The sequence below is a fragment of the Oryctolagus cuniculus genome, chromosome 4, assembly GCF_964237555.1.
Source record: "Oryctolagus cuniculus chromosome 4, mOryCun1.1, whole genome shotgun sequence".
NCBI lineage: Eukaryota > Metazoa > Chordata > Mammalia > Lagomorpha > Leporidae > Oryctolagus > Oryctolagus cuniculus.
Window position 1 is genome coordinate 7,753,192 of NC_091435.1, and position 22,238 is coordinate 7,775,429.

Consider the following 22,238-nt stretch of genomic DNA (forward strand, 5'->3'; position numbering starts at 1 on the left):
GGCCGCAGCGGCCATTGTGGGGTGAACCAATGGAAAAGGGAAGACCTTTCTCTCTGTCTCTCTCTCTCACTGTCCACTCTGCCTGTCAAAAAAAAAAAAAAAAAAAATCAAAAAAATTCTTTAGTGAGTCTCTAATCATAGAGCAACAACAGTAGTCAACTACCATCCTATACTTGAGGTTAATATTTCAAGTAACACAAAATGAACGCTTTAAAACACATTTTTAGTTTCAAGTTATAATGCAAGAAAAAAATAATCAATAAATTCAGAACTTTCAACACTGACAATGGGAAATAAAAGCAAAATCCTTATTAAAACATTTAAAGAATGTATTTAAATATTAACTTAACAATGAAATAGAAATAAAGCAAACAAAAATGTAATTATCTCAAATAAATGGATGAGTAAAAACATAGCGGAATCTAGTGTGCTTGTGTAAGAAGGTATTTAAATAAATTTAATTTGCCTGATTTCAACAGATTGATCCACACGTAATTCACGTTCCTGTTCCGTTCCATCATTTTTCTGGGTAGACCTAAAAGAGCACAATCCCCAAGTTTTAAGTAACTTTCAAATTAAAAAAACAAAACAAAACAAAAAAAAAAAACAAGACTCCACAGTAAATCCCATCTGTATCCACCCAGTGATTTCCTGATTTATGCTTGTCCATGTTTCATTTCTAGTACCTCTTAACAGGCCAAGAATTTAAGGTCATTGTCCTTTACACCTCGAGGACAGAGCACCTAGTTCTCGCCACACCGAGTCCTGAGCTTACTGGTCAGTCACTCCCTCGTGTCTCAAGATATGTGGCACCACTGTCAGTAGAGCCACTGGTTCTCATTCAAGAGAAAATACATGTTGAAAACAGCCTTCCACTCTCTAGAACTTAAAAGTCAAACAGAAACACACAGAGACTGCTGCAGCCTTCAGAACCCTGTATGGATCTTGAGCAACGCCCCGCACCTCACGGTTCTTCCTCGACTCTCCTGCTAAGCTGACACACCTTCTATCATCTCTACGGAGCAGGACACCCGAGTACCCAGTACACGCCAGTTTAACTGCCACTGCACTTCTTTGTGAAGTGCTTCCTCTCTCCTTAAATACTCAATGTTGGGGGATACTTGTGTGGAATTCCTGCCTTTTCATGGCCACCTGCAATCTCTCTTGCTACGCCAATTGTGAGCTCTTTAAGTACTGGGCATTTTTTATTGGCTACTGAGTGATCAAAAGTGTAGCAACGTCAATTTATTTGTCATATCCCTGGTGCTTCTCTATTCTAAACATAAAAGTTTTAGGGGCTGGCGCTGTGCATAGTGGGCAAAGCCGCCGCCTCCTGCAGGGCCAGCATCCCATATAGGTGCTGGTTCGGCCCATATAGGCGTTGGTTTGTGTCCCGGCTGTTCTATTTCTGGTCCAGCTCTCTGCTATGGCCTGGGAAAGCAGAAGATGGCCCAAGTCCTTGGGCCCCTGCACCCACATGGGAAGATCCGGAGGAAGCTCCTGGCTTCAGACTGGCACAGCTCTGGCTGTTGCAGCCAACTGGGAAGTAAGCCAGCAGATGGAAGACCTCTCTCTCTGCCCCGCCTTCTCTCTCTGTGTAACTCTTTCAAGTAAATTAGTAAATCTTAAAAAAAAAAAAAGTTACTTTTAAAGAATTAATCTGGAATGCACAAAAAGTTTAGAGAAGTCTGTGACAAAGAAAGTGGAAAAAAAAAAACTCAAAGAAAGTTTATTTTTCAGGAGAATTTTTTTTATTTTAAACTTGAGAGGCAGAGACACAGAGAGCCAGAGAGCACCCATCTGCTGGTTCACTGCCCAAGTGCTGCAACAGCAGGCGCTGTCCTGGACCAGAGGCAGAATTTCACTGCGGTCTCCCATGTGACATCAGGGATGCAAATAGTGAAGCCATCCAGCTCTGTCTCCCAGGAAGATGGAGGGAGAGCTGGAACTCAAACACAGGCACTCTGATACAGGATACAAGTATCCCCAGTGGCGATAATCACTAGGCCAAATGGCTAATTTTCATGCCAGTACAGAAAAAAACTATTCTTATCATTAGCAGCTCCATTTAGGCTTGCATGGTTTGCTAGTATGTCTGAACTGAACATGTAAAAAAAATATTAAAATAATTACTTCCACATTTTAAAAGTTGACTAAGACTGAAAATGCTCAAATATTAAGAGTTTTCAGATATTGCTGTCTCCATAAAGTGTTCAATAAAACTACGTGGAGCCTAACCACAATGACATGACGTAGGGAAGAAAAACTCCAAAGCCGTGTTTTCTACCTCCTCATTCTTCTAAGGACTGCCTGAACACCGCCCAAATGCACGGCTGGCCACAATCAACGAGAGTCACTTAATCATATGGCACAGAGCACGGAGAAAACATGAACACCCTTGAAGGTGAGCATGCAGCATGCATCCAGTGAACCGCACTCCCACACACGTGCCCGTCAGCCTTGTCTAGGCCTGCCACTTGCTCTAAGCAACATAACGTAGCGGAAGCGATGCTGGGACAGTTCTAGCCCGACACTTCAGAAGGTCTGGCAGCTTCCACTTCTGCATCCTTGGGGGGTCCTCAGCCACCAAATAAGTCTGGCTATCACACTAGGGAACATATGGGAACATCATATGGATAAAAACCATAGGGAGAGGAAACAGGGACAGGGACTCTGGAAAAAAAAAAAAAAAAAAAGGACAGAAACAGGATGAACGACTTCAGCATCCTAGCTGGGCCCGGCCATAGCCAACTTCCCTACAAAATGCAGCCAAGAGCTGCAAGAAAATGGCCCAGCTGGATTCAGCCCAGATTGCAGGACCATGAGCAAATGAAACAACTACTAAGCCAAGTTACTGAGTCTGGATATGTTAGCCAGCATTAAGTCACACTTAGGGGTCAGTGTTGTGCTGCAGCAGGTTAAGCTGCCGCCTGCAATGCCATTATCCCACATGAGCGCTGGTTTGAGCCCTGGCTGCTCCACTTCCTATCCAGCTCCCTGTTTATGTGCCTGGGAAAGAAGTGGAAGATGGTTCAAGTACTTGAGCCCCTGCCATCCATGTAGGAGACCTAGACTGAGCTGTTGGTTCCTGGTTTTGACCTGGCCCAGCCCTGGCTGTTGTGACATTTGGAGAGTGAACCAGCAAATGGAAGATCTGTCTTTCTCTTTCTCTCTCTGTATCTCTGCCTTTTAAATAAAATAAATCTTAAAAGAAAACAAAGCAACCACCTGACAACTTGGCTCACGTGACAATAATGCCTGGGACTTGCATGCGTCACCCAGTCCTTCACAATACAAGGTCAAATTTCAATAAAGACTCAGGATGTACCAGCACAAAGTAATCAATCACCACAGAACTTGTGCTGGAAGGAACTGTGGGTCTAGACTAGCCTCTCCTTTTACCAATAAGGAAAAAGAGGACCCAAGGAAGGGTGGAGTTCAAACTAGAAAGACACCAGTTCTTTGCTGACTTATCTAAAAACATGCTAGAAAACAAACCTTAGTTAACTACTAAGTGCATGGTTTTCTAAGTGAGATAAAAACACTGAAAACTATAAAGTTTGACTTAGCAGAGTTTGAAATTAAATATAAAAATACAAACTCCACAATATTAAAATGCTTATTGTTACTTACATCTCACTCGCATTGCAAACTTTTTTGATTTTCTTCTTCAGTGCTTTTAGTCTTTCTTGGATTTCTTTTTTCTCTTGTTGCCATTTTTTAATTTCTCTTTCCAAATCTTGAAGGAACCAATCTAATTCTGTCTTTGAGATCTAAAAACATTTTAGAAAATACATGAATAAGAGGCAAGATTTATTTTTGTGAAAAAAAGAAACCAACAGACTAGAGCCTTGCTGGTGTCATGGCTTCCTCAATGATTTGAGCTCAGCGGGCACACCCACCTGAGCCAGCGCTGTGGCCGTGTGCAGGATGGAGCCGCTTCCTGACCATTGAGAACACCTGGTTACAGGAAGGGACCCTGAAGAGCCACTTCAATGTGTCCACACGCATCCACACTTCACTGCCACCTATAGGATTCTCTTATCTAGAGGCAGCCTAAATATGGGCTTTATTTGGCAAGTCCAAATGCTTTTGTTTGTGTATAAAATATCGATGTGATGGCTCCAGCTGGAGAGCAGAGGCACTGAGGCTGAGATACCTGCCAGAGTGTCGGGCAGTGTGACAAGGGAGACGAAGTATTCTTTTGAGGCAACACAGGTTCTCTTTGCTCTGGAAGGTCAGGGTCCACACCACTGTCCCCAGCCTCTCTGTCAGCTTCCCTGGGCACTTAGATGTGTGAGACTTCCGAACCCACAACTTATCCAGAATTTATCTGACAGGAGGAAAAGTTTTGGGTCTGATTCATGCTTCCAATTGCCAGTCATTTGTAAGTAAGATATTCTCTATGTTAATATTTCTAATAGTTACTATAAATGAGAATGAGACTAAGGGAACCAGAGCACCTGTTAAAGAAACAACTAAAAGTGATAAGTTAAATATCCTCCAGTTTGAATAATTCCACTATTTTCAATGGCTGCTTCATGATTAATACTGATTTCCTATCCGTCTAGGAGTAAGCTTTCATTTTTCATCTCCTATCAGGTTCCTGTGTAGCTGACTTCCTGCTTATTCTGAGAACATGCCGAGGTCACTGAGGACAAGGGTTCAGCTGCAGAACTGTAGCGCCTTCCCCTAGAAGAGACCGTGCCCCTGAAGCCACTTTCCATGGACTCCATGGGAAACAACGGCCTCACAGCAACAGCAGTCCTTGACTCAGAGGCCACTTCTCCCTCTTCAGCCTCTCACAGACACCAAGTGTTTCAAAGAGCAGGGAGGCGAATCTGCCAAGACTTCTGAGTCCCTCCACAGGGGCGGGGCTGAGTTCAGTGGCTTTGAGCTGCCCAGGCCAACTGCTTTTGGGGGCAGAGGTTCAACAATAGTTCAGCACTCCCTTTAGCCTGGGCACCAATTCTGCTCACATCTTCCTTCTGCAGCTGAACTTGTCAACTCATTACTGTGACTGAGGTGACCGCCACACCTCCACTTCCTGCCCTCCATGTACTCTGCCTGGCTCAGCACTACGGCCACGACCCCGCGGCCCGTCCATCCTGCTTGTCTGCTCTGCGCCAGTGCTCTTCCCTCAGACCCAGCCCTTGGGCTGAGAGGTTGTGTGCAACCCCAGGTTATGCCGAGGCATGAGGACTCACTTTGCAAACGGACCTAAGAGAGTTCAGGTAACAAAAGGCATGAGTATTACAAAGATAGGAGCGCGTGTGTGCACACACAAACACCCACTCTTGTATAGCTCAGCCAGTGAAAATACGACACGATTTCATCTGCTGTTGGTACTAACCACCTTTTAATAACACAGCAGCCTCATGATTAATAAAAAAGGGACCAGGTCTAAATCTCATCTGCTCTTGTGTAGATACCAAGCAAAGGGATTTATCCTAATAAGAAACAAGTACATACTTCACACAGGAATCTAGTAACCTAATAAGCCCCTCACTACCCTTTACAGAGGCAGACTGCCCGTGTTCTTGAGCACAGCCTGTCCAGGCGAGAAAGCGCAGGAGCAGGACCCGCTGCCAGAGCTGCTGCCCCCGCGCCCCCCCCCGCCTCCTCTTCTCTGTGTGCTTCCTGCTCCACTACACAAGCAGCAGGGCCCTGAAGAACTGCTCCAGTACAGCACCCGGGCAGGGCACCCATCTATGAAGCCAGAGAGGCCCTGCCAGCCGGAAGCCACTTCACTCACTGAATACCAATACCCATGTCCCCACATCTGCTCTGGCACTCCGAAGAGGCACACACGGCCATTTCCACATGGATTTAATCAAAACTGAATTTGCCCGAGGCAACACAGAGTTTATACAGACACTTTATTTTGGTAAGCCTCCCAAGTAGCTTATTCAAACTCGTGATCTGTGTGTCACTGAGCAAGGCAGACTTCTGGTTTTGCTCGCTGTTCTTCCCCAATTCCCAACCAGAGAACTGAGCAGAAAGGTCTTGTCTTCCACCCACTTCTCCTCATCTTCTCAATCTCCCCAGCCCCACCCAGAGTTCACAAAGGTCCTGGGGGATGCTGTGAAAATTCCCTTTGCAATCTGACCCTTTTCTTTGGTGTACTTAAATCTCAGTACGCGTGCTTCTTAATTAATGTTCCACTTGGCTAATTTTCTTCTGTATGTTACCCCAGCTATTGATCCAGACTTGTGGAACAAATTCTTCTTCTTCTTAAATGGATTAATCTCTCTCTGAACAGAATATAATAGTTTTAAAAACAAAGCACACTATGATCTCCTCACATCTAGAATTCTATTTTCCTTTCCAGATTGGCCTTGCCACTTGAGTGTCACTCCACTGCCAGCTACCTGTAACAGACGACCAATCTGAGCTCACAGAATTCAAGATCAGAAGATTTAAATGAGATTCTCTGGGTGAGCTTACAGTTTAGATATACCTAACCCCCCACTGTGTTATTCCTACACTGTCTTAGGAGGAAGATGATGATGATGTGGGTGAGCTTACAGTTCAGATATACCTACCCCACCCCCACCATGTTATTCCTACACTGTCTTAGGTGAAGAGGAAGATGATGGTGATAGCAGTGGCAGACAATACTTCCTGAGGCTTTATAATGTGAGTACTTTACAAGTGTGACTCCAACCCCAGGAACTGGGAGCAATTACTGCTCAGAATTTCCAGACAATGAACTAAAACACAGCGAAGCTAAATAGCTTGTCGAAGATTAGAACCAGTCTGGCCCTGAACCCTGACATTTTGACTCCAGGGCTCACACTCAGAACCACTAATTCCTTCTTCTTTTTTTTTTTTTTTTTTTTTTTTTTTTTTTTTTTTTTTTGACAGGCAGAGTGGACAGTGAGAGAGAGAGACAGAGAGAAAGGTCTTCCTTTGCTGTCGGTTCACCCTCCAATGGCCGGCGCACCGTGCTGATCCGATGGCAGGAGCCAGGTGCTTCTCCTGGTCTCCCATGGGGTGCAGGGCCCAAGGACTTGGGCCATCCTCCACTGCACTCCCTGGCCACAGCAGAGAGATGGCCTGGAAGAGGGACAACCGGGACAGAATCCGACGCCCCAACCAGGACTAGAACCTGGTGTGCAGGTGCCGCAAGGCGGAGGATTAGCTTAGTGAGCCACAGTGCCGGCCACCACTAATTCCTAAAGTGCCTTGCAATACAAAAAACATTTAACTCAGAACTTAAGTCACTATACATGGAGTTTTTGTTAATGAAGAAGCTGAATTATGGATAAATGAAAACCCAGATTTACAGCCCTTTTTTAAAAAGAATTCATAGAGGCTATAAAATACTGCAAGAAATGCTGTCACTTAAATATATTATAGAGAAATTTGAAACAGGCAATTTTGAGAAAGAACCTTTTGTTTAGCCAATGATGTTCAGCACAGCTATGTTCTCCTAATTGCCACATGCAATTAAAGAGAGGTTGCAAATGGCAGGATTACCTTGTTTTCTTCTAAATTCCTTTTCAACTTTTCTTCCAGGTCCCTGGTCTCTTCTGAGCCCTTGAGTTTTATCTGCTCATAATTTTCATATGCTTCCTTAAGCTGCTCTTGTAATCCTTGGTACTCCTTTTCAATCCGTGAAATATCCCCCTAAAAGTAAATTATAAAATTGCGTATTAAAGTAGTTCAAAATGCCTATTTACTCTCTTATTCTGAACTATCTCTTAAAACAAGAAAAGAACAAGGAAATACAGGTGAAAATGTACAAGAGGAATACCACAGTAATTCAGGAATTAAAAATCCCTAAACACGGTTTAGTAAAGCCATATTTTAAAAAGTAATATTCATATTACTGGAATACATACTGAAACTCTTCAATCTACATTGTAACTAGTTCTTGATACTTATTTGTTTTAGGAAAGTTTAGTATTAGATCAATGGTTTGATCTCAATGTCATTCTCCACAATAAACATCAAGAACTTTTTATTAAAACAAGTTTTTTTATTAAAAATAGCTACTACATATATTTCAGATATGAACAGAATATATTGACTTTGTCCCTACTTTTAAGTCTTCCTCTGTAAGGATTCTGAAAACCTTTCACACTGCTAGGACAGTCCACAATCACATGCCTGAGTCCGAGGAGTCGGATGCTGAAAATGAAGCTGTCAGTCTTTTGTTTACTAACTAGGAAAGATGTCCATCTGCATTACATGAGGACTGCAAATTTCAAATACAACATACTCAGTGTGAGTCTATCTTCTTAAAAGTATTGCCTAAATCTGTAGAAGTAAAATAGACACTTTGAGAAGCAACGACTTGAACAGTCCCTGTCTTGACTGTTGAGGAACAGTTATTTTTTTTTTCTTTCATACTATTTGTTGAACTCTTTACTTAACGTATAGTTAATCATGTGTATAAAGTTAATTGAAAAAGAAGACCTAAATGGAAGATCTCAGTGAGTGAGATCCCAGTGGAAAGAACGGGGCCATCAAAGAAGGAGGTACCTTTCTCTGAAGGGAGGAGAGAACTTCCACTTTGACTATGACCCTGTCGGAATAAGATCGAAGTCGGCAAACTCAAAAGGCTTCCATAGCCTTGGCAACTCATATGACTAGAGCCTAGGGAGATTACTGACGCCATAAACAATAGTGTCAAATTGTTAAGTCAACAACAGGAGTCACTGTGTACTTACTCCTCATGTGGGATCCGTCCTTAATGTGTTGTCCAATGTGAAGTAATGCTATAACTAGTACTGAAACAGTATTTTACACTTTGTGTTTCTGTGTGGGTGCAAACTGATGAAATCTTTACTTAATATATACTGAATTGATCTTCTGTATATAAAGATAATTGAAAATGAATCTTGATGTGAATGGAATGGGAGAGGGAGCGGGAGATGGGAGGGGTGTGAGTGGGAGGGAAATTATGGGGGGGGGAAGCCATTGTAATCCATTAACTGTACTTTGAAAATTTATATTTACTAAATAAAAAAAAAGAAAATAGATCTTAATAAAAAATAAGAGGGGGAATAAGAGAGGGAGGAGGAAGGGGGTGGGAGTGTGGGTGGGAAGGCAGGCATGGTGGAAAGAATCACCATGTTCCTAAAGTTGTAATTCTGAAGTGCATGAAGTTTACAGTAAAAGCTGTATAGTCCTGCATACATTCCTATGGACTTACTTCTAAGGGTACAGTTTAAAAATCTGCCTTAGGACCCCAAGTCCCCTTAATTAAGCTGGGTAGTAAAAATCAGCATTTTAAGTATTAAAGTGATCATATGGATAGGATTAAGTATTAAAGTAATCACATAGATAGGATTAAGTGACCTGTAATAATAACGGATAGAATTAAAAAGGAGTGAATGCTCCAACAAGGGAAGCAGTCCACACAGCAGACTCATAGCATGACAATCGCTTTAAATAGCACTCTGACCTCAGAATCAGCCCTTAAGGCATTCTGGTCTGGCTGAAAAGCCAGGACACAATGGTAAAAAATGTCCTACATGAAGCACCTTTGTGGGTGAGACCCCAGTGAAAAGAAATGGTCACCAAATTTCCCTTTTCAAGGGGGCACTTTTATAGAGGGGCCATTTCTTTATATTAAATCTTTGATCTGCCTGGATTTTATTTGGGTGGAAGCAATTAAGTAGGGATCCAAATTAATTTTTTTCTAGATGGCAACCCATTTCTCCTAACACCAAGTGTTTATTTTTTTAATTCATTTTTTAAACTATTTTTTTTAAAGATTTATTTATTTGAAAGGCAGATTTACAGAGAGGCAGAGACAGAGAAAGAGGTCTTACAGCCACTGGGTCACTTCCCAAATGGCCACAACGACTGGAGCTGTGTCAATCTGAAGCCAGGAACCAGAAGCTTCTTCCAGGTCTCCTACATGGGTGCAGGGGCCCAAGGACTTGGGCCATCTTCTACTGCTTTCCCAGGCCACAGCAGAGAGCTGGATTGGAAGTGGAGCATCTGGGACTCAAATTGGCACCCGTATGGGATGCCAGCACTGCAGGCAGTGGCTTTTCCCGCTACGCCACAGCGCAGGCCCCAGCACCAAGTGTTTAATCAACATGTTGCTCACTGATAGTTTAGCAACTTCACTATACCTTAAATTTCTGTATTCTATTCCATAAGACTTTTATTCTAATGGTCTATTTATGTGCTATCTAGCTTCATAATTCTCTTACAGTTCCTTTCCCCTGACCATTCCTGAGGCTCATTTTCCACAAAAAGTGGTATCAGTTTGTCTAGTTCCAAGTAAATCCTGTGCGGTAGGCAGCTTCCAAGTCAGCTGCCAAGGTCCTGGCCTCTTGGTATTCATGCCCTTATACAGGGTCTCTTTCTGCACAACCAGCTTGAGGAGCTGCTCTGTGATCAAGGCAAACAGGAGTGAAGTGGAGCTTCCTAAAGTAGGGCCTAACAGCCACTGGGCTCCGTGTCAGCATGTGCTTGAGCCATCCCAGAGGCAGAACCTCCAGCCCAGGTTTTCCTGGAGGTGACTAAGTCCTCACCAACACCTTTACTGTTACTTGAATAATATCTCCAGAACCACTCAGCTAAAGTGGCTCCTAAATTCCTGACCTGGAAGAACAATGAGATAACACATGCTTCTCTTTGGTTTAAGCCATAGATTTTGAGCTAGTCTGTTGTATATATATCACTGTAAACTGGGATTGTGTTAAATTTAAAAAAGCTTGAGGGGAACCAATCAGTCTCTTTATTATAATGGGTCTTCCTATGTGTCTCTGAAAGCATTTCAGTTTTCTTTACATAGACAAGTATTTTATCTTTTAGTTGCTATTGAAAATGGAATATTTTCTTCTGACACACTTTCTAACAGCCTGTTGTTAGTACATGAGAAGCTATTTATTTTGTATCCAGTCATCATTCTGAGTTCTCTTACTTTGGTCCAAGTTTTCAGTTGGTCATTTTAGATTTTTCAGGAAATACAATCTTAGTCTCTGTAAATAATGGTAATTCTATCTCCTGTTTTCTACATTATTTATTTAATTTTGTCAGTTAGTATCTCTAGGATAATATATTAGTGGTGACGTTTTACCTTTAAGCAAGATGGCTTTTGGCTTAAGAGAAAGATACTAGTATGTTGAGAGATACTAATTCTCATTTTATTATCAGCATTTGTTTAAAAAATGGGGGGAGGTTAATTTTACCCAGCACCTTTTCAGTACCTTTACAGCTGATCAAATAATTATTCTCTCACAATGCATCAATAAAGTAAATTATATTAATGGAATTTCTAATTGGATCACTTAAAGTGGTGAAAGTCTTTATAATATCTTTCTGTATTATTCACATGAATACTTCATTTATAAATCAATATATCATCGTTTCACCAATTAAAACAATAAAGCCATCATATTTTATAATAAATATGCTAGAAGAAAACTTACTTTCCTTTAGATCGACTTAGCTGAGTCTAAGATAGTTCTGACTCATCATTCCCATCTAGAATAATTAATGAAAATTAAACTTTTAAAGAGGTTAATACAATTTGACTCACTTGTGGTGTCTTAAGAGGATCTTCCGGCTCAGTGTTGACTTCTTGGTGCATTATGGTTGAAGACACCTATGGGGCAAAACAATCCCTTCATTTCAATTTGCCTCAGTTGCTTTTGTACATAAACTCACCGTGTAATAACATTTTAAAACATGTTCACAATTTTTCAAGTTTTGTTTCCAATTTAGACTATGTCCTATGTTTTCAATAAATATTTATTATTAGTAAGGAGATACTTTCAGAATTAGTGTAACTGAAAATGATTTTGGTTCATCACTTGTAACACTTGAAACATTTTGTTTAACTTAGCAGTGGGGCAACCCAAGCATTTAAATCAATTCACACCCTAGAAAGGCAACTGGAGAGGAACCTGGGTTTACTCTCAGGCCTGCTGGGAAGGACTCCTCCATGGACACCCCTCTGGTTTCCCTCCGTGAGGACACTTCTTTTGCCTCCCTCATTCCTCCCCTGGTTTGGCAGGAGAAGCTGGAGACTCTTCTTCCTTTCTTTTCTCTGAGGAGCCATCATCATGTTCCCCCACCCTCCCAGCCCCCGACCTGCAGTAAATCCCACAGTCTCCTGTTCTGGTCTTGCTGTAACTGGCAGGCAAGCTTGAGTGATGTGGGCTTGACCGTTATTAGCATCTGTACTTTTCTATAAAGAAACAGCCACACCCTCCAACTGTGACTTTATTAATTATTAAAATGTTTCAGCTGACTCCACTGGCTCTCAGTTGCTACAGAATTTGGGTATTATTTACTGGACTGAAAACTTCTTTCTGACAAATGTGCCTGTTATGTTTCAAAAAGTGTTCTTAGACTTAAAGTATTTTCCAACAAAGGCCTCAGTAACCATCAGAATCATTTTTAGGGATTTTAACTTTGCTACAGTGTAAGACTTCTGTTTAAGTCTTACCTGTGTGGCAGCCATCTGCGTCTGTGGGGCATCTGTTACTGCACCGATACTTTCTGGATTTACTTCACACTTCTTAGGACTCCCAGCGTGCCCGGCATTTCTGTTAGACTCGCTCGGGGACAGATCAGCACCATCTGTGCTGCACTGCGACTTCACGGGTATTCCCAAAGGCTGTTCACGGACTCGTGTTTGGAGGGCCATCTGGTCCCCAGAGGCTTGCTCAGTATTCAGAGGATGACCCTCAAAACACATAGCAGCATTTTTATCTGCTGTATCACTGGCAACAAAAGATGGCACCACGGGTATTGATCTTTGCAGCTGATATTCAGAGGAAATACTGGCCAAAGGTGTGTAGATGGCAGTGTACTGGGTCAAGCTTGGTAACACATTGATGTATGCTGGCGGTGTCTGGGTGATGTCAAATCCCTGCAAGGGAAGATAGGTACAGTATCCTGTGACCAGATGGGACTGTGTCCAGTAGGTTGCTTTCACATCTTCAGGAACTGGTTTGGGACAATGTGAGGAGGCTCGCTTGTGACTTGTATCCTCAGAGACAGGTTTGGGAGAACTAGAGGAAGACCCCTTAGGGTTCCCGTCTTCAGGAACTGGCCGGGAAGAATGCTCAGAGACCAACTTGGGCTTCGCATCTTCACAGCCTGGTTTGGGAGAATCAGCAGATCTGGGCCTGGGCTTCACACGCTCAGGAGCTGGGGCTGAAGGGAAGTCAGACACTGTTTTGGACTTCACATCTGGTTTAAATTCTCTAGCAGCTGGATTCAGTGGTAGTTTAACTCGCAAATATTCTCCTGTTTTTGAAATTTCTTCCACTTTTGCTTTAATGTTTTTCTTCTTTCTTTTTTTCTTGAGTCGTAATGCAACTTTCTTCAATGCAATACAGTTGTCAATTACAACAAAACGAGGACATCCCAGCAGAAAAGATTTTAAACCTCCTGCTTTTTCTAGTATCTGTCGAGTTTCTTCTGGGAAAAATTCATATTCTTCAGAGAACATCTTGTTGCTCATGTCTAAGGGACCATGTTCCTCCAACAACTGAGAGAAGTAGCTTGGAGAAAATGTACATTTACATGAGTTACTATAGGAACACATTTGCACATATTTGGGGGGAAAAAGCTTATTTTCCAAAGCAAAACATCATTTCACTTGTAACAGTCTCACTGCCCCCACCCCCTACATGAACATGAGGTTCATGCAGCCTATGATACAGTACGTACAATTTTGTCTAGCCCTTAGAAAATAATTCTTGAGAATCTTTTTTGGGAAAAAGCAAAAAGGGATTAAGAAGTTATTTTATAAATTTCAATTGTATAATTATATAATCTATTATAAAAGTAATGAACAAGAAAGAATATTTACTGAGGACAAATAGCCAGAATGTCAAACGACAGGGTGGGTCATCTGGCATAGTGTTTGGGACACACAGTTGGGATGCCTGTATCCCATAGCAGAGTGCCTAGGTTCTGGTCCCAGCTCTGCTTCAGATTCCAACTTCCTACTCATGCTTACCCTGGGAGGCAATGGTGGGCTCAAGTAATTGGGTCCCTGCTACCCATGTGGGAGACCTGAATTGGCTCCCCACTCCTGGCTTTGGTCTGGCCCATCCTTGGCCCTTGCGCACTTGGGGAATGAAGTGCTCTGTCCCTCTGCTGCCCAAGTAAATAAATTTTAAAACAATAATTTTAAAAAATCTCAAATTAGTAGAGGAAATAAGATCTCAAAAAATCCTATTGAGTGTGGATATAGTAAATACAGTCAAATCTTTCATTTGGGAATGTGCAATGACTTGGAGGGACCAACATCAACCATACGTGATCAATAAACCAATGTAGTTCAAGACCCAGATCCACAGGGATGGGCCGAGTCCCTTTGACTGCTCTTCTGTGCTGGCTTTGTATGTTCCGATTCTAGGTCTATTTTCTTTTCTCATTCTTGTATCAGGCTCAGATCGGCCTCTCCTTCCAATGAATTCTGTATTCACCCTAAAACAATCGTATGACTAGCATGGAAGTCACATCAGACACCACTAAGAAGGCATTTTCAAAAACAAAAATATGTAAAGGAACTTTTTAAGTAATTAATGCAAACAAGCACAACACATATTTAGAAGGGAAGTTAAAAACAATGCTTTTTTGAAGCAAAAGAAAATCACTTTTTGTGCAATTAAAAATGATTAACTTCTCTTAAAAGCAACTGACACTCTGTTACAAAGACCAAATGCCACTTTCCTCAGTCAGCACTGCTGCTCTGCTCTAAACACTAAAAGTCACCCCAAATCTGTTCTCAGGTGTTTTATAATATTTTCTTCTTAGGAGTATTTCCCAATATTCCTAAATATTTCCTCTCTATATACATGCTGCTGTGCAAACTAAGGTTCAATATGTCTTTGCTCTAGGGTTCCCATCCAACTTCCTTTTATAAACGTCTAAAAGCAAAAGGGGAAGAGGGAAGGTGAGACAAAGAGAAACCAATCACTGTCGTCGCAGGAACGACCAATCCTGTAGAGGATCTGACTGGCTGGCAGTAATAATATCAGCCCGCACCATCTGCCCAAAGTGTTTCCAGTCACTGTCCAGCAGCCATTACACTGCAGTAAAATAACTGATGAACGGTGTACGTGGTTTACTAAAGCTTTTCTACCCGGACTAAGAAAATGAAATCTGAAGTGTTGAACCAAGAACAGAGCCCACGTGAAGGGAAGCTGCTCCCAGTGACCAAAGAGCAACCACAGACAGGGAAGGAAGGCGAGACAAATGAGGGCAAACGACTGTGAGGTCCAGGGACGGCCCCCACATTGCGCTCCTGGAGAATCTGCAATCCACCATCAGGTGGGAGCTTCCTCGTGACTGACGCTCTCTCTCCTTCGTTCTATTTCTAATACATTTTTTTAAAAAGGAAAAAAAACCAGAGGCAAAGAACTGAGTGTGTTGTATGTGACAGCAGTAAAATTTGCTGTAAGAAAACAAATTCACCAGGGGTACTAAGATTTGTTGCGTAGACATGCACATGTTTCTATGTGTATATATAACATTTCTATAATTTGATGTGATCATTAATGTTCTAAATAGCCAAAGATGGGCATTTTGAAGACCAGTGCCCGTTGCTGCCAGTCCAGGGCACAGACGGGAAAGGTAATTTAAAAAGTAATCCTGGGTCAGTGTGTAGCCTAACAAGATGGTGGCTAGGATGCCTGCAACCCACATCCAAATACCTGGATTCACTATCAGGTTCCTGATTCCAGTTTCCTATTAATGCAGACCCCGAGAGGCAGCAGTGATGGCCAAATAATACGCTTTCTGCCTCCCATGGGGAGACTTGTGGTTGAGTTCTTGGCTCCCATCTTTAGTTTGGCCAAACCCAGCCCTGGCCACTGAAGACATTTGGGGACTCAAAAAGAGGATATGAGGGTGTGCTCGCTCACTCTTTATTTCTCTCACTTTGCCTCTCAAATACATAAAAATTTAAAGAACAAGGAAAGTACTTCCACAGTACTATTCTGGGCAAAATCAGTTTCGTACATGCTCATGGTTCTTATTATTTTAGCATTTATTTTTTAAAAAGATGTATTTATTTGGAAGGCAGAATTACAGGAAGAGAAGAAACAGAGAGCCGGTGCCATGGCTCACTAGGCTAATCCTCCGCCTTGCGGTGCCAGCACACCAGGTTCTAGTCCCGGTTGGGGCGCTGGATTCTGTCCTGGTTGCCCCTCTTCCAGGCCAGCTCTCTGCTGTGGCCAGGGAGTGCAGTGGAGGATGGCCCAAGTGCTTGGGCCCTGCACCCCATGGGAGACCAGGAGAAGCACCTGGCTCCTGCCATCGGATCAGCGCGGTGCGCTGGCCGCAGCGTGCCAGCCGTGGCAGCCACTGGAGGGTGGACCAACAGCAAAGGAAGACCTTTCTCTCTGTCTCTCTCACTGTCCACTCTGCCTGTCAAAAAAAAAAAAAAAAAAAAAAAAAAAGAATAAACAGAGAAAGAGAGATTTTCCATATGCCAGTTCACTCCTTAAATGGCTGCAATGGCCAGGGCTAGGCCAGGCCGAAGCCAAGAGCCTGGAATTCCACCCAAGTCTCCCACGTGGGTGGCAGGGGCCCAAGCGCTTGGGCCATCTTCCACTGCTTTCTCAGGCCCATTATCAGGGAGATACATCAGAAGTGGAGAAGCCAAGACTCGAACTGGCACTCGGAAAGGATGCTGGCTTCTTGGGCAGCAGCTTCACCCACTGCACACAACTCTGCTCTAACGCTCGTGATTCTTATCCGCAGTAATGTAACCCCACCAACGGTCATCTTAGTCCTGCAATGCTGAAGGCTGCATGACAGGACCACACCTTCTGCTGTTTCTGGAATCTGTAACACTGCTTAGCCTTATGTCTTTAATAAATCTTGGCTGACAGCTAATACCACTGAAGTAGTGGTAGGAAAAACTAATGAAGAATAATTTGCTTCAACTGTCAAAATCATAAAATGTTAGAACCAGATAGAGGTCATTAAAGTAAATTAGGCTAATTCCATACTTTAAAGAGAAATACTAAAATCAAGAAAAGGTCAGTTTGTAGAAATTATCCTAGGATTCTTATTTAATATCAATAAAAGGTTACTTGGTAGAAATTATCCTAGTATTACTTTTTTTTAAAATGTATCTGCTTTCCTAAACTTTTTTTTTTTTTTTTGATTTATTCATTTGACAGAGTTACACAGAGAGGAGAGGCAGAAAGAGAGAGAGAGAGAGAGTCCTCCATCCGATGGTTCACACCCCAGTTGGCCGCAACAGCTGGAGCTGCACCGATCCGAAGCCAAGAGCTTCCTCCGGGTCTCCTGCGCGGGTGCAGGGGCCCAAGGACTTGGGCCATCCCCTGCTGCTTTCCCAGGCCATAGCAGAGAGCTGGATCGGAAGTGGAGCAGCCGAGCCTTGAACCGGCGCCCATATGGGATGCTGGCACTTCAGGCCAGGGCATTAACCCACTGTGCCACAGCGCCAGCCCCCCTAGTATTACTTTCTAAATGTCCATTTAATTTCATCTACTTGAAAGGCAGAGAAAGGGGAAGGAAGGAGGAGGCTGAGAGGGAGAGGCACGGGGAGGTTCTGCTGACTCATTCCCCAAATTCCCACAGCATCTAGGGATGGGCCAAGCTGAAGCCAGGCCCTGAACTCCATCTGTATCTCCCACACGAGTGGCAGGGACCCACTCACTTGAGTCACCATCTGCTGCCTCCCAGGAGCATTAGCAGGAAGACAGATCAGAAGCAGAGGTGTCAGGACTGGATCTGGCACACTCTAATATGAGAGATGGGTGTCCAAAGCAGGAGCTTAACCCACTTTGCCACAATGCCAACACCATCCCCAGTATTCTCAACTTCTCATCCAATATTCTTTTCCTAAACACTCTTTTCATGCACCCGAGGTTAGCTGAAGTTTTCTTTCCTTTATCCTAGGTCAATAACACAAACTATCATTCTGAAGGGATCATGTGTTTATTTCAAAAATTCAAAGAATTATGTTTGGAGATTTTTAAAAATAGGCCGGCGCCGCGGCTCACTAGGCTAATCCTCCACCTAGCGGCGCCGGCACACCGGGTTCTAGTCCCGGTCGGGGTGCCGGATTCTGTCCCGGTTGCCCCTCTTCCAGGCCAGCTCTCTGCTGTGGCCAGGGAGTGCAGTGGAGGATGGCCCAAGTGCTTGGGCCCTGCACCCCATGGGAGACCAGGAAAAGTACCTGGCTCCTGGCTCCTGCCATCGGATCAGCGCGGTGCGCTGGCCGCAGCGCACCGGCCGCGGCGGCCATTGGAGGGTGAACCAACGGCAAAGGAAGACCTTTCTCACTGTCTCTCTCTCTCACTGTCCACTCTGCCTGTCAAAAAAAAAAAAAAATCTTGGAATAAATTAACCAAGGAAGTCAAAGATCTCTACAATGAAAATTACAAAACATTAAAGAAAAACACACAAAAAAATGAAAAAATCTCCCATGTTCATGGATTGGAAGAATCAGTATCATCAAAATGTCTATACTACTGAGAGCAATCTATAGATTCAATATAATTCCAATCAAAATACCAAGGACATTCTTCTTAGATCTAGAAAAAAATGATGCTCAAACGATGCTAAAGCAATCTTATACAACAAAAACAAAGCTAGAGGCATCACAATACCAGATTTCAAGACATACTACAGGGCAGTTTTAATCAAAACAGCCTGGTACTGGAAAAAACAACAACAACAAAACAAAACAAAACAGATATGTAGACCAATGGAACAGAACAGAAACTCCAGTAATCAATCCACACATCTACAACCAACTTATCTTTGACAAAGGAGCTAAAATCAATCCCTGGAGCAAGGACAGTCTCTCCAACAAATGGTGCAGGGAAAACTGGATCTCTGCGTGCAGAAATATGAAGCAAGACCCCTATCTCACACCTTACACAAAAATCCACTCAAAATGGATCAAAGACCTAAATCTTAAACCCAGTACCACCAAATTACTAGAGATCATTGGGGGAAACCCTGCAAGACACTGGCATAGGGAAAGACTTCTTGGAAAGACAGCAGAAGCACAGGCAATCAAATCAAAGCCAATTGACAGATGGGATTACATCACATTGAGAAACTTCTGTACTGCAAAAGAAACACTCAGCAAAGTGAAGAGGCAACCAACAGAATGGGAGAAATTATTTGCAAACTATGCAACTGATAAAGTATTAATATCCAGAATCTATAAAGAGCTCAAGAAACTCAAAAAAACAAACAATTCAGTTAAGAAATGGGAAAGGACATGAACAGGCATTTTTCAAAAGAGGAAATTCAAATGACCAACAGACAAATGAAAAAATGTTCAGGATCACTAGCCATCAGGGAAATGTAAATCCAAACCAGTATATAAGAGTATGGTGAGAGGCCAAACAATGCATCCAGCCACACAGTAATGTGGATCACAGAATCACCATGATTCTTTCTTTATTAATAGTTCCTCCCAGGGAATCACAGGATAGCTTAGTAGGAAATGTCTGTATTAGTCGCTCAAACTGACAAAACTAGTAATCACTGGGATTCTAAATTTAAGCATTAAAAACCCTCAATTAATTCAGTGTAACACCTGACAAAGCACTGACAATGTTCTTCCCCAGAGGTTCTGAAGGCTATTTAATAAATATGAGACACGGGGCTGGTGCTGTGGTACAGTGGGTTAATGCCCTAGCCTGAGGCGCCAGCATCTCATATGGTGCCGTTCTAGTCCTGGAAGCTCCTCTTCCGATCCAGCTCTCTGCTGTGGCCTGAGAAACCAGTGGGGGATGGCCCAAGTCCTTAGGCCTTTGCACCTGTGTGGGAGACCTGGAGGAAGCTTCTGGATCGTGGCTTCGGATCAGTGCAGCTCCGGCCATTGCGGCCATCTGGGGAATGAACCATTGGATGGAAGAACTTTCTCTCTCTTTCTGCCTCTCCTCTCTCTATGTAATTCTGACTTTCAAATAAATAAATAAATCTTTAAAAAAATAAAAAATCAATAAATATGGGACACAAATTTTAAAACTTCTGATTTTTAACTGCAGCCTCAGTCTAAAACAACAGTTGTAGCAATGTCACCCTACTTACTCATAAAGAGTTGAGCACTTTTGTTTTGGGTTAATGTCCCACAGCTTCTTGTTGCGAACAACATACTCGTTACTGTGTTGGTCATAGAGAGCTTCAAATTCCTCCACGTCTTGCCGAAGATGGTCAGGCACTGCAAATGGGCCTGCAGAGTCTGAATTGCGTCTGCTAAAAAAAACAAAAACAAAAACAAAAACTGTGTGTGAAGAATTATACTTTTGGATGAACCAAAATATTACTTAATTGAAATAAACAGAATGATAGTAATACATTACAAAAAAATACTACTGAGAAATGTAATATTTTCCACAATTACGGTCATGGAAACATTTTACACCTTCCAGATCTATCACATGGGTGCAGAGACCCAAGCACGTGGACTGCTTCACTGCTTTCCAGGCACATTAACAAGGAGATGGATCAAAAGTGGACTGAGCAGTAAGGTCTCAACCCGGTGCTCACATGGTTTGTCTGTCTGCTGCAGATGGAGATTTAACCTGCTGTGCCATAATGCTGGCTCTGACACTTTTAATCAGTATTTCATACTGGGGTCAGTGCGATGGCATAGGTTAAATCACCGCCTATAGTGCTGGCATCCCATTTGGGCGCCAGTTTGAGAACCGGCTACTACATTTTTGATCCAGCTCCCAGCTGATGTGCCTGGGAAACAGCAGAAGATGGCTCAAGTGCTTGGACTCCTGCCACTCACATAGGAGACCATGAAGAAGCTCCTCTGTGTCCTGGTTTCAGCCAGCTGCTGCCCCAGCTGTGGCAGTCACTTAGGGAGTGAACCAGTGGATGGAAGATGTCTCTCTCTTCTTCTCTATCTTTGCCTTTCAAAGAAATGAATCTTTTTTTAAAAAAAAAAAGATTAAAAAAATCTTTAAAAAAAAGATTTATTTCTCTCAAAGTCAGAGTTACAGAGAGAGGAGAGACAGAGAGGCAGAGAGAGTCAGTCTTCCATCCACTGGTTCACTCCCCAGTTGGCTGCAATGGCCGGAGCTGCACCGATCCAAAGCCAGGAGCCAGGAGCTTCTTCCAGGTCTCCCACACAGGTGCAGAGGCCCAAGGACTTGGGCCATTCTCCACTGCTTTCCCAAGCCACAGCAGAGAACTGGATTGGAAGTGGAGCAGCCAGGACTCGAACTGGCTCCCATATGGGATGCCGGCACTGCAGGCAGTGGCTTTATCTGCTAAGCATATTTTGGCGCCAGCCTCAAAAATAAACAAATCTTTAAAAAATTAATAATTCACCTTGCTGTGAATTTCTGAAAACTTACAGCTTTTGAGGAGATGAATGTTGTCTTAATAATAGAAAAATGAAGATTTTATTGTAAGTGGTATTAAGTTAAACTAAGGTTAGAGAGGTAAAAGACATAGGTAGAAAGACTTAAGAATAAAAGATTTTAGCACTCCAAAAAGGTCAAGTAATCTGAAAACCATATAGCATATTTAAATCTTCTCTCTGCTATTTATCAGCTTTGTGTTCCTGGCAAATCATTAACTACACTGCCTGTTTCCTTAGCTACAGTGGCCTTAATAACAGGATTTCTCTCCTAGAGTAGATGAGTGGGTTAATTAAGTTTACATGTGTGAAGCCATTGGAACAGTACCTGGCGCAAGACTGTCAATCTCAGGAATGGCTGTGCTATGGGTCTGAATGTTTGTGTCTCCCCCAAAGTGCCCATGGTGAGTGCCAATCACCCATGTGGGGTGCTGGACTGGGGAACATCTGGGAGTTGATTAGGTCATGAAGGCAGAACCCTCACAAGAGGAACTTGTGTCTTAAAGAAAAGAGGCCAGTGAGCTTCCTTCCTTCTGCCACCATGGGAGACATGGTGGGAAAGTGGCATCTGTGAACCAGAAAGCAGGCCCTTACCGACACCAAACCTACAGTCACTTTGATCTTGGACTTCCCAGCCTCACAGCGTCTCTGAGAGATTAATTTCTGTTGTGCATAACCCACCCAGCTTATGGTACGTTGTTACAGAGCCCAAATAGACTAAGACAGGCTATTATTATTTTTTAATTTTTTAGGTTTATTTATTTATTTGAAAGAGTTACACAGAGAGAGGAGAGGCAGAGAGAGAGAGTCTTCCATCCACTGGTTCACTCCCCAACTGGCCACAATGGCCAGAGCTGCACCGATCTGAAGCCAGGAGCCAAGAGCATCTTCCGGGTCTCCCACATGGGTGCAGGGGCCCAAGGACTTGGGCCAT

The 22,238-nt window shown here is 43.0% G+C and overlaps 1 protein-coding gene across 21 annotated transcripts in view; it reads right to left on the minus strand.

Moving 5' to 3' along the window:
• TTC3 (tetratricopeptide repeat domain 3) overlaps positions 1-22,238 on the minus strand; it is a 127,960-nt gene that overhangs the window by 22,213 nt on the left and 83,509 nt on the right. For all 21 annotated transcript variants that reach the window (XM_008274871.4, XM_051833619.2, XM_008274872.4 and 18 more), the window contains 6 exons: positions 20,023-20,187; positions 12,422-13,484; positions 11,510-11,575; positions 7,483-7,632; positions 3,634-3,773; positions 467-535 (listed from right to left, as the gene is read on the minus strand). In XM_008274871.4, the coding sequence (XP_008273093.3) occupies positions 467-535; positions 3,634-3,773; positions 7,483-7,632; positions 11,510-11,575; positions 12,422-13,484; positions 20,023-20,187 (1,653 nt within the window). The remainder of the gene's footprint in view (positions 1-466; positions 536-3,633; positions 3,774-7,482; positions 7,633-11,509; positions 11,576-12,421; positions 13,485-20,022; positions 20,188-22,238) is intronic.